At 46.6% G+C, this 14,518-nt stretch overlaps 1 protein-coding gene across 3 annotated transcripts in view; it reads left to right on the top strand.

Annotated features, from left to right (window-relative positions):
- The first annotated feature begins 50 nt into the window (after positions 1-50).
- Positions 51-14,518, top strand: part of zbtb46 (zinc finger and BTB domain containing 46) — a 39,168-nt gene continuing 24,700 nt past the window's right edge. For 2 of the 3 annotated variants that reach the window (XR_006957556.1, XM_047040052.1), the window contains exons 1-2: positions 10,256-10,477; positions 10,703-11,552. Coding sequence is in view for 2 of the 3 variants with exons in the window: in XM_047040052.1 (XP_046896008.1) it covers positions 10,292-10,477; positions 10,703-11,552 (1,036 nt within the window). In the remaining variant the exon portion in view is untranslated. Of the gene's footprint in view, positions 1,916-10,255; positions 10,478-10,702; positions 11,553-14,518 lie in introns of those variants that run through there. The other variant, XM_047040050.1, reaches the window with a different exon arrangement.

Here is a 14,518-nt window from a genome sequence, read left to right as displayed (position 1 = left end):
CATGCATGGCTCCTATAGGCTCCATGTCTATACTGTGGGTTTAAGGTGGCTATATTGCACAGCGATTATTTTCTTGTAGAGATGATACTACAGAGAATACTGCATGAGCATTTGATGAGAAATGGAGTGCCTTTGAGCAAATGCATCTTTAGAAACAGTCAACTAGCCTTCAGGCTTTGGCAGACACGATATTTCCATATCAAAGCTCAGGTGTGGTAGGTAGTGAGAGACTGAGACAGACACACACACACACAAACACACACAAACACACACCCCAGATGAAATGTCCACCCTGCATGCATCGTACTACACAATACTCTTTCTCCTTCTTTACATGGCACAGTTTAGTCTGTCTGTGTCAATGCAGTCTCTCTCAATCTAAACTTCACTCTAGAAAAACACACAGAGAAAGGCTTGGAAGGACTCAAGCAATACTAACACCTTTCTTCTCCACCAAACCACAGTGAACCTGGCTGCAGTAACAGCACCTCACTACAGTAATACCAACCTCATACATTCTGGCAAGAGAATATATCACTCTGTGTTCAGCATGGCAGGGCTCAGACTTTCTGCCTCAGGCTTTGCTGTAAAATACAGTGCTTTGAGTTTGAACACTTCATTAGGATGCATTCATTTTACAACATTTTTCGCCAGTTGAGATGCAGTTGACACCAACCTATGGTATAGGCCTGACCCTGGCACTGAAGTATACCTAATGGACAGATGTCTTAAATGTCAAAGTGCGCCTGTACGTATGTGTGTGTGTGTGTGTGTGTGTGTGTGCGTGTGTGTGGTGTGTGTGTGGATGTATGCATGTGTGTATGTGATGTATACCCTGCATTAGCTGGCTATGGAGAGGTTTGTAATACAGCCATGGGTTCAGGTTAGAGTGCTAAAGTGCTGCTAACAAGGCCTGTTTAACATTCTCTCCCCTGCTCAGCATACAATTATTCCACTTCGCTGCCATTAACATGTACAGTAGGCTCCCGCTTTTAATTGGCCTGATTCTAGTAATGCCAGATCAACTTGGATTTGTTAATTAGTTTTCCCTTAAAAGTGCCATCAGGATATGAAATATTCATTGATGTAAGGTGCAGTGAGGACTGTGGGTGGTATTAGTGAAAAATGAGTGAGATGGATACTCAAATGCAATGTGAGAAATAGTTTGAACCAACATTGGTCCATTATAAGTTGGTTATTCACAATTTTTAAGAGCTGTTATCACAACAAATGAAGTCTGTCCTGCTATCAGGACTGTTTCATCTCCTCACCTTGTCCTCTCTCCTGCCTCTCCACTTGTCGTCTCCTGTTGCCTTGGTTCTCCACCCCTCCCCCACATCCACCTCTCCTATCCTTCATCTTGTTTAATCACCTCCCCCTCCCCCTTCCCAATTGATTTCCTTCTTCACCCTCTACCCTCACCCCAACTCCCACCGTAATCCTGCCCCTCATCTCTTCATCCTCACTTTCTATGACCTCTGTCCTCTCTATCTTCACTCCTCACTTTTTTCTCTCTCCTCTCAATATCCACCCTAACTCCACTTCTCCACCCCTCTTACATACCTCCTTCTACATCTCTTCCTCCTCCTCCTCCTCTTCCTCCTCCTCCTCCTGCTCCTCCTCCACCCCTCCACTTCTCTAAGTGGGCCAGGTGCCTCCTGTGGCTTTCCCTACTCCCTTTCTCATTTTTACCCTTCCTCTGCTCCCTTTCTCATTTTTACCCTTCCTCTGCTCCCTTTCTCATTTCTTAGTACTGGCACCAATGTCATCCTCACATTCCCCTCTGTGTCAGTGGACTCAGTCGGAAGCTACACAATCATCTCCTTAACTGCCCTTACTCTCAGTCACCAGGTGGTGCTGAGTTAGAGGTGAATCCGGGTCACCCTAGTTGTTCATGGCACATTTTCCTCTTAAGGTAAATATTTCTATCAAACACTGTATCCTTTGTTCTCACTGTTTTAGTTCCTCGATTTGTGTGTGTGAGCGTGTGCGTGTGTTTAGAAAAGCCTGTTCAGGTGCAGACCCATCCATACAGAAGTGAGTAGAGTTCATATCCCCTTTCTGGTGGTGACCCCCAGAGCCTCTCGCCAGCTCTGACGGCCAGAGAGACGGAAGCCTCTTTGTCACCTGACATGTTGTTCCCTCAGCGCTCTGTGAATGATTTGGGTTAGTTGGCAAGACTCACCTCACGCTATTCTCCTCTATTAACCTCTTCTTCTCTCCCTCTATTCTGTTCTTCTCCACTTTTTATTGTCCATGTCTTTTTTTCAAAAGTTTTGTCTCTTCTCACCTTTCTCTCATTCCACCCCCCCCCTCTCTCCTTGTTTTGGTGCTTGGTGCTTGTGGTGTGTCATGGCTGATGCTTAGTGCTGGCTCAGCACTTGGTGTTGGTCAGACACCTGATACTGCCACTGCTTCAGACTTTCGGAATGTGTGACTTCTTTAAATGTAGGCTTCCAAGGTGGGCGTTGTCTTTAGCGACTGCGACCATGATCACAAGAGTTACACAGTGGGCCTTTGTCTTTAGGGGATGGCACAAGTCTTTCTCTCTCTCTCTCTCTCTCTCTCTCTCTCTCCCTCTCTCTCTCTCTCTCTCTCTCTCTCTCTCTTTCTCTCTATCTCTCTTTCCTCTCTCTTTTCCCTCCTCTCTTTTTTATATCACAGTCCTTTCTTTCCCCTTGTCTCCCCTTGTCTCTCTGTCCATCTCTGCTCTTGTCTACCATTCTCTCTCTCTCTTTTTTCTGTCTCTTTCTTTCACTGGGCTCAGTGCTCCAGTAGTTAGCTCCACAGTTTGTTTCCATCCTAATAGAAAACAAGGGACCACGTCTCCACAGGCCCCTTAGCAATGAAAGCCATTCATGTTAGTCAGCAGGTGACAATCAGACGTCAAACCGCTTTGGTGAATGCACACTGAGACGAGAGAGAGAGAGAGAGAGAGAGAGGGAGAGAGAGAGAGAGAGAGAGAGAGGATTGTCAGGAGAGAAGACAGGAGAAAAGAGTAGAAAGGTGAAACATTTGTCTGGTGGACCATCTCACTCCATCAATCACTCAAACAAAAACTGTGCTCTTTGGGAAAAACACAGGTATTCACCTAACATTCAGGAACATTCAGATGACAGACAAACTTCAGGGTGTTTTTGGAAACTGTACCGACAATTTCTATGTAGTGTGTACTTTGTGTTGCACACACATAACTGTTATAAATGTGTTTTTGCAGAAGTACAGTATAGATTTAGTATCTATTTCAGAGTCCTCCTCCTCTTAAGCTCACTGACACCAAACAGCTACATTATGAGAAACCAATTGAAGCAGGTGATCGATCTCTATGGTAACATTGGTAAAGTCCTTCAAAGCAATTAAGCTCCATCTCTCATACGTTCACTCACTCGCTCAATCACTCACTCAGTCACTCACTCACTCTCCTTCCCTTTTCTCCCTCCCTCTCTCTTTTCCCTTCTCTCTCTTGCTCTCTCTCTTACCTTCTCTCTTGCACCCTCTTTCTGTCTCCTTTTCGACTCCAAAAGGTGTGAGACTCCCTATATTTAGCTACTCCTGAATTTGTTCTCCCTTTATCTTCCCTTCTTTTTTCTCCCTGTTGAAGGACAGTAGAACAGAAGCACTCCGACTCATCAGTTCATTGATCAAGTTAATGAAAGACTGCCGAGTCCAAGCCAGACGGCAAAATGCATCATCAAACCTGCTGCTAGGTCGTTGTATAAACATCTCAACTGAATTTAGGCTAACTGAGGTTACACCAGTCATGTGACTCACCAGTTGTATATTTGCGTTCACTTATTATTTTAATGGTTCCTCATACATACCACCCATTGCAAGTCTGAGGGAAATTGAATATTAGGCAAATGTAGGTTTTTGTGTGTTGTATGGAGTGTTGGTAAATTGGATTAAGTGTGAGTGCAGGGAGGGCAGTCAGTAATAATATTTGCAGAGGGGGAAGGAGGGTGTGGCTGCACTCGTGAGTACAAGGCTAAGCTGTGGGTTTTTACTCCCTTCTTTGCGTAAGCTCAGTGTAAGCCATGGCCCAGTGTGGATTTCAGAAAGATGCCTCTGTTTGCTCTGTGACCGTGCGACAGTCACGCCAACGCACACACATGCATGTACCCATGCGTGCACACTTTAGATACTCGCCTTGGCAGCAGTGACTGGCCACCAGCAGTGAGTCACCATCAGTCACTCACTCTCACACCCTCACACACAAAACATACACTTATATCACTTCAGTGTGATCAGTGTTTTAATGGTTTATAACTGACTTTTGGTCCCCTTTGTCACAAAACGCCAAACCATTTACTATATTTATGTATCTTGAAACCTAGACTGATGTTTTGATGCTCAACCTCTAGGAGAAAGATCTTTCTGAAAGTTTTGTATCTGTGCGCTGTTGTGTTGACAGTTTTCAAGACCATTGAGCAGCTTTGAATGTGTGTGCGCGTGCTTGTGCGTGTCTGTAATTCTGTCTCATTCCATCAGGCAAAGCCACATGGGTGACGTTGTCAGAGGCTGCTGTTTTATGGCGACACCTCTCATGATGTAAGATACAGGAGGTGTGAAAGAATGCACGCATGCACACACACACACATTATGTACACACACATTATGTACACATACACATCATGTACACACACACACACACACATCATGTACACACACACACATCATGTACACACACACACACACACATCATGTACACAGCAACTGGCAGTGAGAGCTCCAGGAAGGTGTTAAATGTGAGTCGTGTGTCCTAGGGAGTCATCATGATAGCCACTGTGCCATTTGGTACCGCTAAAAACGGACTCGCTGTTCTTGGTGAAGACACCAGAAATGGAGTAAAACTGAAGTTGAAGGGAGAGGAGGAGGAGGAGGAGAGAGAGGTAGGAGGTGAGATGACGGGAGAGGGAGGTGGATGATGAACTAGAAGAAGAGAAGGGGAGTTTTGGTCTCAGATTAAAACATGGACCCAAATTTTTTATGTGGGCTTGAGTCGCGACCACACATCATGATGTATATGGCAAATGTGCTCGCCCCACCCACAGACCTACACAAATTGTCACCGGCATGACCAAATACAGATGCAGCTACTGCAGTAGGTCTTTCTCACTTCCCTTGCGCTGGTCAGCAATGGTGCCACTGCTACATGTAGCTTGTTTAACAGACAACCAGTGGGTAGTTTCAACATGACGTATCTTTGTGAGATTCTTATTTTAAGGGCACTGAAACCACTTCCCAGACAGAATTTGAATGGAAACTTGTGTTGTGATGAACAGGTGTAATAAACTATAGAATAAATACATAAATAGTTCCATTTTATTGACAGTTGATACATTTTAGTGTGTCGAAAGGCTTTAACATTGGAGTGACAGCTCACTGGTCATCCCCCAACACTTATATGGGCGCCACCCCTGTTTGGTTAAGCAGCCAATCCCAGCTGGTCTGTGTGTAGCATCAACACTTCTCAGACAAAAGACTCTCTGTTGGGTTATCTGTTCCCTTCCCCTCATCTCACCCTCCCTCCTTTCATCCTCTCCTCCCTTCCTCTCTCATTTATCGTTCTGTCCCCTCCCTTCACTCCGCTATCTACCACCCTCCTATTCTGTCCTCTCACCTCCCCCCTTCCCTCCCTTCCCCCATTCCTTCATCTCCTCCCTTCCCTGTCTCCAACCCCCCGCCCCACCTCCCTCCCTCCCCCGTCCGGTTTGATTCTCCGACAGTGGTAATGAGATGGTTCATTATTTGCTTTTCACAGCTTTTAATAGAGAGAGAATTTAGGCTAAGCCCCGGGTCGTCAGCTAGGGAGTCACCATGGGAGACTTGACTGGCTGTAGGGCCTGGGGGACACACGCTAGCCCAGAAACCACATAGAGGGGAGAGAGAGAGAGAGAGAGAGAGAGAGAGAGAGAGAGAGAGAGAGAGAGAGAGAGAGAGAGAGAGAGAGAGAGAGAGAGAGAGAGGGAGGGAGAGGGAGAGAGAAAGGACAGGAAGAGATGGAGGGAGAGAAAGAAAAAAGGAGGGAGAGAGAGAAGCAGATGTTTGGAGGGAAAGAGAAAGGGAGCAAAAGAGAGAAATAGGAAAAAGAAAGAAATGGAGGGAAAGAGTCTGAAAGACACAGAGGGACGGAGGGGGAGAGGAAGACAGAGAGTGACAGAAGAGACAGAGAGGTAAAGGAAAACTCTACTGCAGGAAGAAGTTGAGGTGGGAGGTTGCACAGTATCTAACCCCTCCCTCCTGTCTCCTCACCTACCATAAGGTCAGGTTAGGTCAGCTCTATGTTATCCTGTACACTCACCGAACACACTTCTATCCTCATGTCACACCTATTTCTGTCACCCTTGGCTCATCCCAGCTGATCTCAGACGCGTGGATCAGGCTTAGTTTACCAGAGGGCTGCTGTGGTCAAGGAATGGACAGAGATATATAAAGGGAGGGAGAAACAAGATGGGTAAACCCAGACAGTCATGGGACAGTCAACAGAACCAAACAGGGTCCAGCAGGTACACTGAGGTGAGGAGAATGTGCTGGAGAGTGTGCTTGGGAGAGGTGAAGAGGTAAAGTGAGGTAAAGTTCAGGAAGGTTACGTGGAGTAGATGAGACAGTAAGTCTCTCTAAGCCTCCTGGATCCACTCTGGCCCCCACCTAGTGTCAATTGAGGTTGTCCTCTCCCCTTCACACCCAGGTCAGAGACAGGGAGGGAGGGAGGCGACAGGAACAGATAAGAAAATAGGTCTTTTCCAGAGTCTCACTCAGTCAACAGAGGAAGGAGAAAAACCCTGTTCAACATTTATATTTCACTCTTTTTTTTTGTTGAGTTACATGCTTTTCTGTATTTGTGTGTGCAATGACGTGCATAAACAGGAACAAAGAGACAGAGAGAGAAAGAGAGAGAGAGATTGAGAAAGAGTGAAGAAGACAGAGAGAGAGTATTTTTGTCCCGTGCCTGTTGTGTTGACAGGCAGCCACTCTGGCTGTGCCGTACGTGTGCCAACTCCGTGGGATTGGGGATTAAGTCCAGGATAATGGGCCCTGATGCCCAGTTGAGTGGAAGGAAAGCTGTTTAAAAAATGCTGGCTGCCCCGGAGTCAAAGTGATGCAAGCACAACTTCTCACTGAAGGTCCTTCTACAGCACTTCTCCCTCTGTCTCTCTCTCTTTCTCCGTCTCTTTCTTCTTCTCTCTTTCTCCTGGGCTCCATATTTGTCTCCCCATATCCTCTCAGGTCACGATGGTGTCCTGCTTGCTAGGAGCGACAGAACGTCTAAAGAGGACAGGAAGGCTGAGGCCCATTCTCTCACTCCATCACATCTCTCTGTCTCTTGTTCTTAGTTGTTTGGTTTAGGCCCAAAGTCCCGTTGTTGTGACACGATCAGGACACATTTTGTGTATGTGTTTGATGTGATGGCGCTAGGGCTAGGTGTGTGTTTGTGATTTGTGTTTGTGTGTGATCAGAGAAGGGGTTGTGGAGTGGGGGTTGTGGCTTTAGGAGGGTAGTCACTTCTCATTTGGCCTCACAAGGGTGACAAGGACTTCAAACTGTGGTGGCACGCTTTACTGAACCCTGAGTGTGCCAAACGGCCCTGACCACATACACACACACACAAACACACACATAGAGACATACACACACTGTTTGCATGCCATTCTGAAGATATCTCTTTTGTCCTTTAGTAATAAAATTATAACCTTTTGGCTTAACTATTCCTCTAAAAGAAAGTTTTAGCATCTGTGGCCTTGCGTGTCTATTGGTACATTCCTTCTCATTCTCTTTGTCTCTCTCTCTCTCTCTCTCTCTCTCTCTCTCTCTCTCTCTCTCTCTCTCTCTCTCTCTCTCTCTCTCTCTCTCTCTCTCTCTCTTTCTCTCTCTGTCTGTCTTTCTCTCTCTCTCTCTCTCTCTCTCTCTTTCTTTCTCTGTCTATCTGTATCCACCCCGCTTGTTACATGAACGTGGATGTATTATTCATTTTGATAGGAACATTCTCCTCCTCTCAAACCACCACAGCAGGTATCAGCAACACTACAGCCAAGCACACTGTACCTGGGGTTTCTCTACATGGTTGGTGTTCATAGTACACAGCTAGGCTGGGGGTACAGGCCAGGGCAGTAATATAGTGTTTTGGGTGGGAATGGTATGTTGGGGGGTAAGAGTATTGACATTGTTCCTTTGGAGCTCAGGGTCCATGACTGCAGGGGATGGGGGGGGGGGGGGGGGGGGGGGGGGGGTAAATTAAACCAGCCAATTAGACAAACGACCCAAACGAGTTCAGAGGTCAAATGGATGGGTACTCCATTAAAGTTATTTTTTTCCCTCCGTCAAACTCTCTCTCTCTCTCTGGGCCTACTGAAGCAGCAAATCTGATTAGTGTTCCCTCTTTCTCTTCTTTATTTGCTCTCTCTCTCTCTCTCTCTCTCTCTCTCTCTCTCTCTCTCTCTCTCTCTCACCCATTCTCTTTTATATTCTTTTTTTCCCTCAGCATCTCATTGTTTAAATTGTCTTTCAATTTAAAGCATTGTTTCACAACCCCCTTAACACACACACACACACACACACACACATTCACACTCCCTGGAATCTCAGTGACTTTACACACTACCAAGAAATGTGTACCCTCGAGCCACTCATCATTGTGTGTAACAGTGTGAGGTGGAGGGTGAGATAGTAACAGAGATAATCAATATCCACTCTACCATCCCCTGGCTCCTGGGAGGAAGCTGGCATGTACGCACATGTAGGGGACAGTAGAGTATGATCCAGTAATTCAGGTCACACACTCGAACCCAGCACTGCTATGGCGTTTGAGTTTTCCTGTAGTTGTCTTTAGAAAGACAGGAAGACAGGTCTCTTTCTAGCAGGCAGATACACTTTTCTTTGCTCTACAATGTTCAAAGGGTCAAATTGCCAATTGTATGCAGCTTGCTGAAGATAAATGTTCTTGGCTTTTGGTGAAAAAATAAGATGACTGGATGTGAAAGAAAGAAAGAAGGGAGAGAAGTAGAAGGGCATCATTGTGCATGAGTCCTTAAAAGCATGTCTTCTGAGGTGAGAGGTGACTCCGTTCAATACATCCATCAGTGAAAGAGAGAAAAGGAGGAATATCTCAAGGTTGGACTCTCAATAGAGTCTCAACCACCGTTTGAGACGAGGGACAAACTGAGTTGTGTCAAAAGCGGCCTTTTCAGGGACAACAAGTTTCTTCTCACTTTTTCCTCTTCCTCAACTTGCCTTCAGGAACAGCAGAGCCCGGTTAAAGGCTGCCTGGCAGCAGCAGCACGTGGCAGAGATCCACAACAGTTTTGGAGTGAAGGATCTCAGCACTGTGGCACGGCCCCCCAGCCAGCCCCTCGTCAGTCAGGGAGGTGTGTTTGTCCAAGAGGACATGGAAGACACACAGGATTTATCTGATCTTACAAGCCATCAGGTTGAACACAGCTTTCCTAAACATGACCTGAAGTGTGCCGGCCCTCGAGCAAACGCTGCTGTCACCTCGGCCAATTGGAGCTGTCGTCTCCTGGGACAGCCAATGAGAGCTGACAGCCGTGGCGTTCCCAAAACAAATCACTGCTGCGTTTTTGTAACACTCCGTGTCCCCGCGATTTAGCCCTCGCTGAGACGAGAGCCGGAGCAGCGGCCACTAATATTCCAGATAATGTGCTGTGAGTGTGTGTGTGTGTGCTTTTCCTTTGTTTCCGTCTACGTACACACACTACTCTGCTATTGTAACAGCACGGTGATCCACTTTGTCCTTTTCAATCCTCTCAGTCTCCTTTCTCACCCTCTCCCTCTATCCCGTCTTCTTCCCCTCGCATTCATTCCATTCCTGTAGAATTGTGTGTTTGTATGTTTGCGTGTGTGTGTGTGTGCAAATCTGTTTCATGCAGTGTGTAGAAAACATATTTCAATGGGAAAAAAGTAGTAAAGAAATTGCATTCTGAAAGGAAATTTCCATTTCACCAAGACAGCTTTTTTTCCTTGCACAGACACACATACATACATTACATTTCATCACCATCATTATTAATTTTATAGACAGTATTTATTCAAGGCATTTATTGGGATATATACAGCACTGCTCGGTGTTTAGAAAGATGTCTTTACTGAAGGTATACAGTAGCTACACATTAATATGTTAAGGGATGTCCATATACAGCATGGCAAGTATTTGTTGACATTATATGTCATTTGGGGGAAATTTCAATCCCTTCCCCCTCCCTCCACCTCATGACCCGGCTCTCTCTCCCGTCTCCTTCAGACTGTGTGGAGGAGAGGCTAACGGACAGCTACCCAGATGAACAACAGGAAGGAGGACATGGAGATCTCGTCCCACTACCGGCAGCTCCTGCGGGAGCTCAACGAGCAGCGGCAACATGGCATCCTGTGTGACGCCTGCGTCATCGTCGACGGCAAGATCTTCAAGGCCCACAAGAACGTCCTCCTGGGCTCCTCACGCTACTTTAAGACCCTCTACTGCCAGGTGTGTGTGTGTGAGTGTATGTGTGTGCGTGTGTGTGTGTGGAGGGGAGACTGGTCGACTACAAATACAGACTCTCTAGAAAGGCAAAATTAGCCCAGTGCAGCTTTTCAATTGATCTGTTTACAATCTCCTTGTCATGTTTCTGCTTTGCTAGTGCTGTCCTGCTGTGGCTGGCCAGCATATCCATATATCTATACTAATCTGCAGCCCTTCATCCTCTGTCAGGTGAAGAAAGGGGCAGAGCCTCACCACCAGACCACCGTCACTCACCTGGACATTGTCACAGCGACAGGCTTCAAAGCAATCCTCGACTTCATGTACTCGGCCCACCTGGCCCTGACCAGTAAGAACGTGATCGAGGTGATGTCAGCGGCCAGCTACCTACAGATGACCGATATAGTCCAGGCATGCCACGGTTTCATCAAAGCCGCGCTGGACATCAGCATCCGCTCCGAGCTGGCCGACGAGCTGGTCGACTTTGAGATGGGCGCTGTGGCCGCCGCGGGGATGGACGGGAGCGTGGGGGGAGGAGCAGGAGGAGGAGGAGGAGGCCTGGGAGGGACGGCGACAGAAGCTTTGGCCTCCATCATGTCGGGCCGCAGCTCCTCCCCCTGGCTGGGCAGACGCACCAGCCCCGCCAACTCCTCCGGCGACTCGGCCATCGCCAGCTGCCACGAGGGTGGCAGCACCTACGGCAAGGAGGACCAGGAGCCCCCCAAGAGCCACGAGAGTCAGGAGGAGGCCTGCCACGACTCCCAGCCCGCCTGGCCCCACGACTACCGACCCCTCGCCGTCAAAGAGGAGCAGGTGTCCCCTTCCTCGTCCTCCTCTCACCTCAGAGGGGGAGCCGGGGGCGGGGCTCAGGGGGAGCCGGGGGGAGGAGGTGCAGGAAGTGGAGGAGGGGAGGGGCCGTGGCAGCCTTCAGGGTCAGGAAGGAGGAAGAACAGGAAGAACAAGGACACGGTACGGCACATTACCCAGCAGGTGGAAGGAGAGAGAGACAGCAGGCCGGGGTCTCCACTGACCTCCATGCTGGCGGTGACGGGGTGGAGCTACAATGGGCATGATATCCCAGGTAGGACTGGCCTGCTGCCTGCTTTCATATTCATCTGCTTCTTGAAAGGGCACGATAAAGCTGGTTGAACTGTGTTAAGTTTTATTTTAAGCTTTATTTTAATACATTTTTGGGGCATTTTCTTTCGTTTTTTGATAGGGAAAATTTGAGAAAGGTAGGAAATGGAGGGAGAGAGAAGGGTTGACATACAGTAATGGGGCCAGGCTGGAATTTAACCCAGGCCTCTTTCCATTAAGCCACCAGGATTCCCTGACCTGTGTTAAGTTTGATTCAGTCTTACTTACATAATTACCTTAGTAGCAGAACATCTTCCTGATCCTGAAGAAAGAGTTAAGTGTATTCCTGAACATCTACATTACATTCTACATTTAGTTATTTAGCAGACGCTCTTATCCAGAGCGACTTACAGTAAGTACAGGGACATTCCCCCCGAGGCAAGTAGGGTGAAGTGCCTTGCCCAAGGACACAACGCCATTTGGCGGGGCGGGGAATCGATCCGGCAACCTTCCGATTACTAGCCGTGCGTGCGTGCTTGTGTGTCGCGCGTGTGTGTCTGTCTGCCTTCAGGCCTCATCCGCCGATAGGTAGATCATTAAAAGTGAAGGAAGCTAATCCAGGGAGCATTAAGGGAGTTGGTTGGAAAATGGGCACACGCGCGGCACTGCTAAAGAAAACAGGATAATTGAATTGACCTGGGCCATCGTACGGATTACTGATGCCTCGCTGCTGGCCCAGACTCCTCCTACTCTCTGGGGTTTACGGAAGGACCACTGAAGGAGAGGGGGGGGGGGGGGCAGTCAGAGAGGGAGAGAAAGAGGTGTATGAAAGAGGGATAGACACACATACTCAAGTTCCTACATGGTAACAGTGTGCTGGTAGGCCAGATTCATGGTGTTGTAATACAGAACGTTTGTTTTGGCATTTGCCACAGTAATCTTACCATTACCCAGGAAACGTTTTCTCACAGTTTATAAAAGGTTAGAGGAAGTCTCTAGTTGCTGCTAGTACAGATAGTTGTTGCTGCAACCAAACACTGGCATTTAGCTGCTCCAGGGTACACCAAGCTGCATGTTCCGACTGCTAGAGTAAGAGACAGGGTGAGGAGAGCAGAGGACACGAGAGAAGGGCACCTTTACCAGGGTTTTGTCCTGTGGGACTGTCAGCCACTACTGCAGTGTGTTAAGAGAGTGTCAGAGTGGGTCTCACAAAAAAAGAACAAAAGAAAAGAAAAACTGTGTGGTGTCGTGTTTGCGTTGTTGACTAATTACAAGACAAACACCACAAGCCACGCCTTTTTTAGATTTTCTTAATCTAACAATATTGAAAACCGTCAGTTTCGGTACGACCCTTGTTAATTATGTGTTTGGTGTGTTTGAGTGTGTAGGACGTTTGAATGTGTAGTTTGAGTGTGTATTTTCAGTGTGTAGTTTGAGTTTGTAGTTTGAGTGTGTAGTAGGTTCATGTGTTTAGGGAAGGGGTCTGGGCCTGCTGAACAGGTTTAGTGAGTCTCGAGGGGTGCTTGGTTGGTTTGTTAAAGGGAGTTGTTTGTGTGTATGTGTGTTTTGTGTGTTTGTGTGTGTCTATTTGTTTTGCAGGTGTGTGTGTGTGAGAGGGAAGAGGGAGGAGGGTGGAGGGAGGAGGGAGGAGAGTGTAGTGGGGGGGCATCCACTGGCGCTACCATGACGTCCTTCAGAGGGGATGAGACGGTGAAGGGCAGTCTGAGATTAGATTAATTCCTTCATTCCTCAGTAATGGAAAAATGCCCAAACTACCTGAAAACATTTAATATATTACCAAAGCATAAACAATACATTAAAATGAAAATGAAACCGAAAACTGAAGACACACAAAACGTTTTTAAACATGATAACAATTTGAGTAGAATTGATGGCAACACTTTAGATTAAGGTGACATTAACTACCACATAACTACAAAACAAGTAAAAACATTGTAGATACATATTCATTCTTATATAATTCAATTGTATTCAGTGTTAGGGGCTTCATTTATTACAAAAGGGTAAGACGGCACACTGGGGGAGGGTTGGAAGGGTTAAGTGGTTGTTGTAAAGGGAAGTTTAGTTGAAGTTTGTGTTATCAGAACAAGATCAATGTTAACACCCACTTACCTATGGGAAGCCCAACCTGCCCCATACAATGTTCTACAGGTGTTGCTCTGTTGTTGAATGGTAGTCAAGTTCAAGTATCCTGTGTTCCTCTTCCTGGCTAGGGGCTGACACAGTCTCACTCTGACTCTGAGCTTCACTTTCCACCCATGACACTGCAGAGACTGATTAAGGAACTCTTTGGATTTACTCTGTTATACACTGTAGGGTTATGCAAGGATCATATTATAAGATAAGATTTATTTACTCAATAATATTTAGACATATTTACAAACCTTCTTACACATTTTGCAGATCATGATACACATTTGGGAGTTACATGCTGTGCATTTACAATAATGATGGCACCAATGATAGTCTTGGGATTTCATCCGTTCATGTAAAGACTATGCATTGTTGACATGAACAGCTGGAGGAGTTAGGATTTCGTTTTTTTCTATTCCTCTCTCTGGCAAACATCTGTTGTGGACCTGATATCATTATGATTATCATCATGATCTCAGTCTCTCTCCGCCCCTCCTCTCTCTATGTGTGTAGTGTACGTGTGTACCTGAACTCAACGCTGAAGATCACACAGGTTGAATGTACTCCTCGTACATCACGTCATCTAATAGAGAAGAAAGATGTTTATGTTATCTGCCCACTAGAAGAAGGTCAAATTTAATGGAAATGTGTAGTCTTATTTTAGCTTGTCACTGACTTAATATTGCTGTTTATGGTTAGACTTGACTCCTTGGTCCCTGAAAAAGAACCTTAGAATTGGTTGGGTTTTTTCCTTTCTGAAAAACCCACACTAACCTTTTCAGTTGACTTGGGGGATTTTTGGCAATAATTTGGCAA

Source organism: Hypomesus transpacificus, chromosome 18, assembly GCF_021917145.1.
Source record: "Hypomesus transpacificus isolate Combined female chromosome 18, fHypTra1, whole genome shotgun sequence".
Lineage (NCBI taxonomy): Eukaryota > Metazoa > Chordata > Actinopteri > Osmeriformes > Osmeridae > Hypomesus > Hypomesus transpacificus.
Note: the sequence above shows the minus strand (reverse complement) of the source record. Positions and strands in the feature narration are given on the sequence as shown.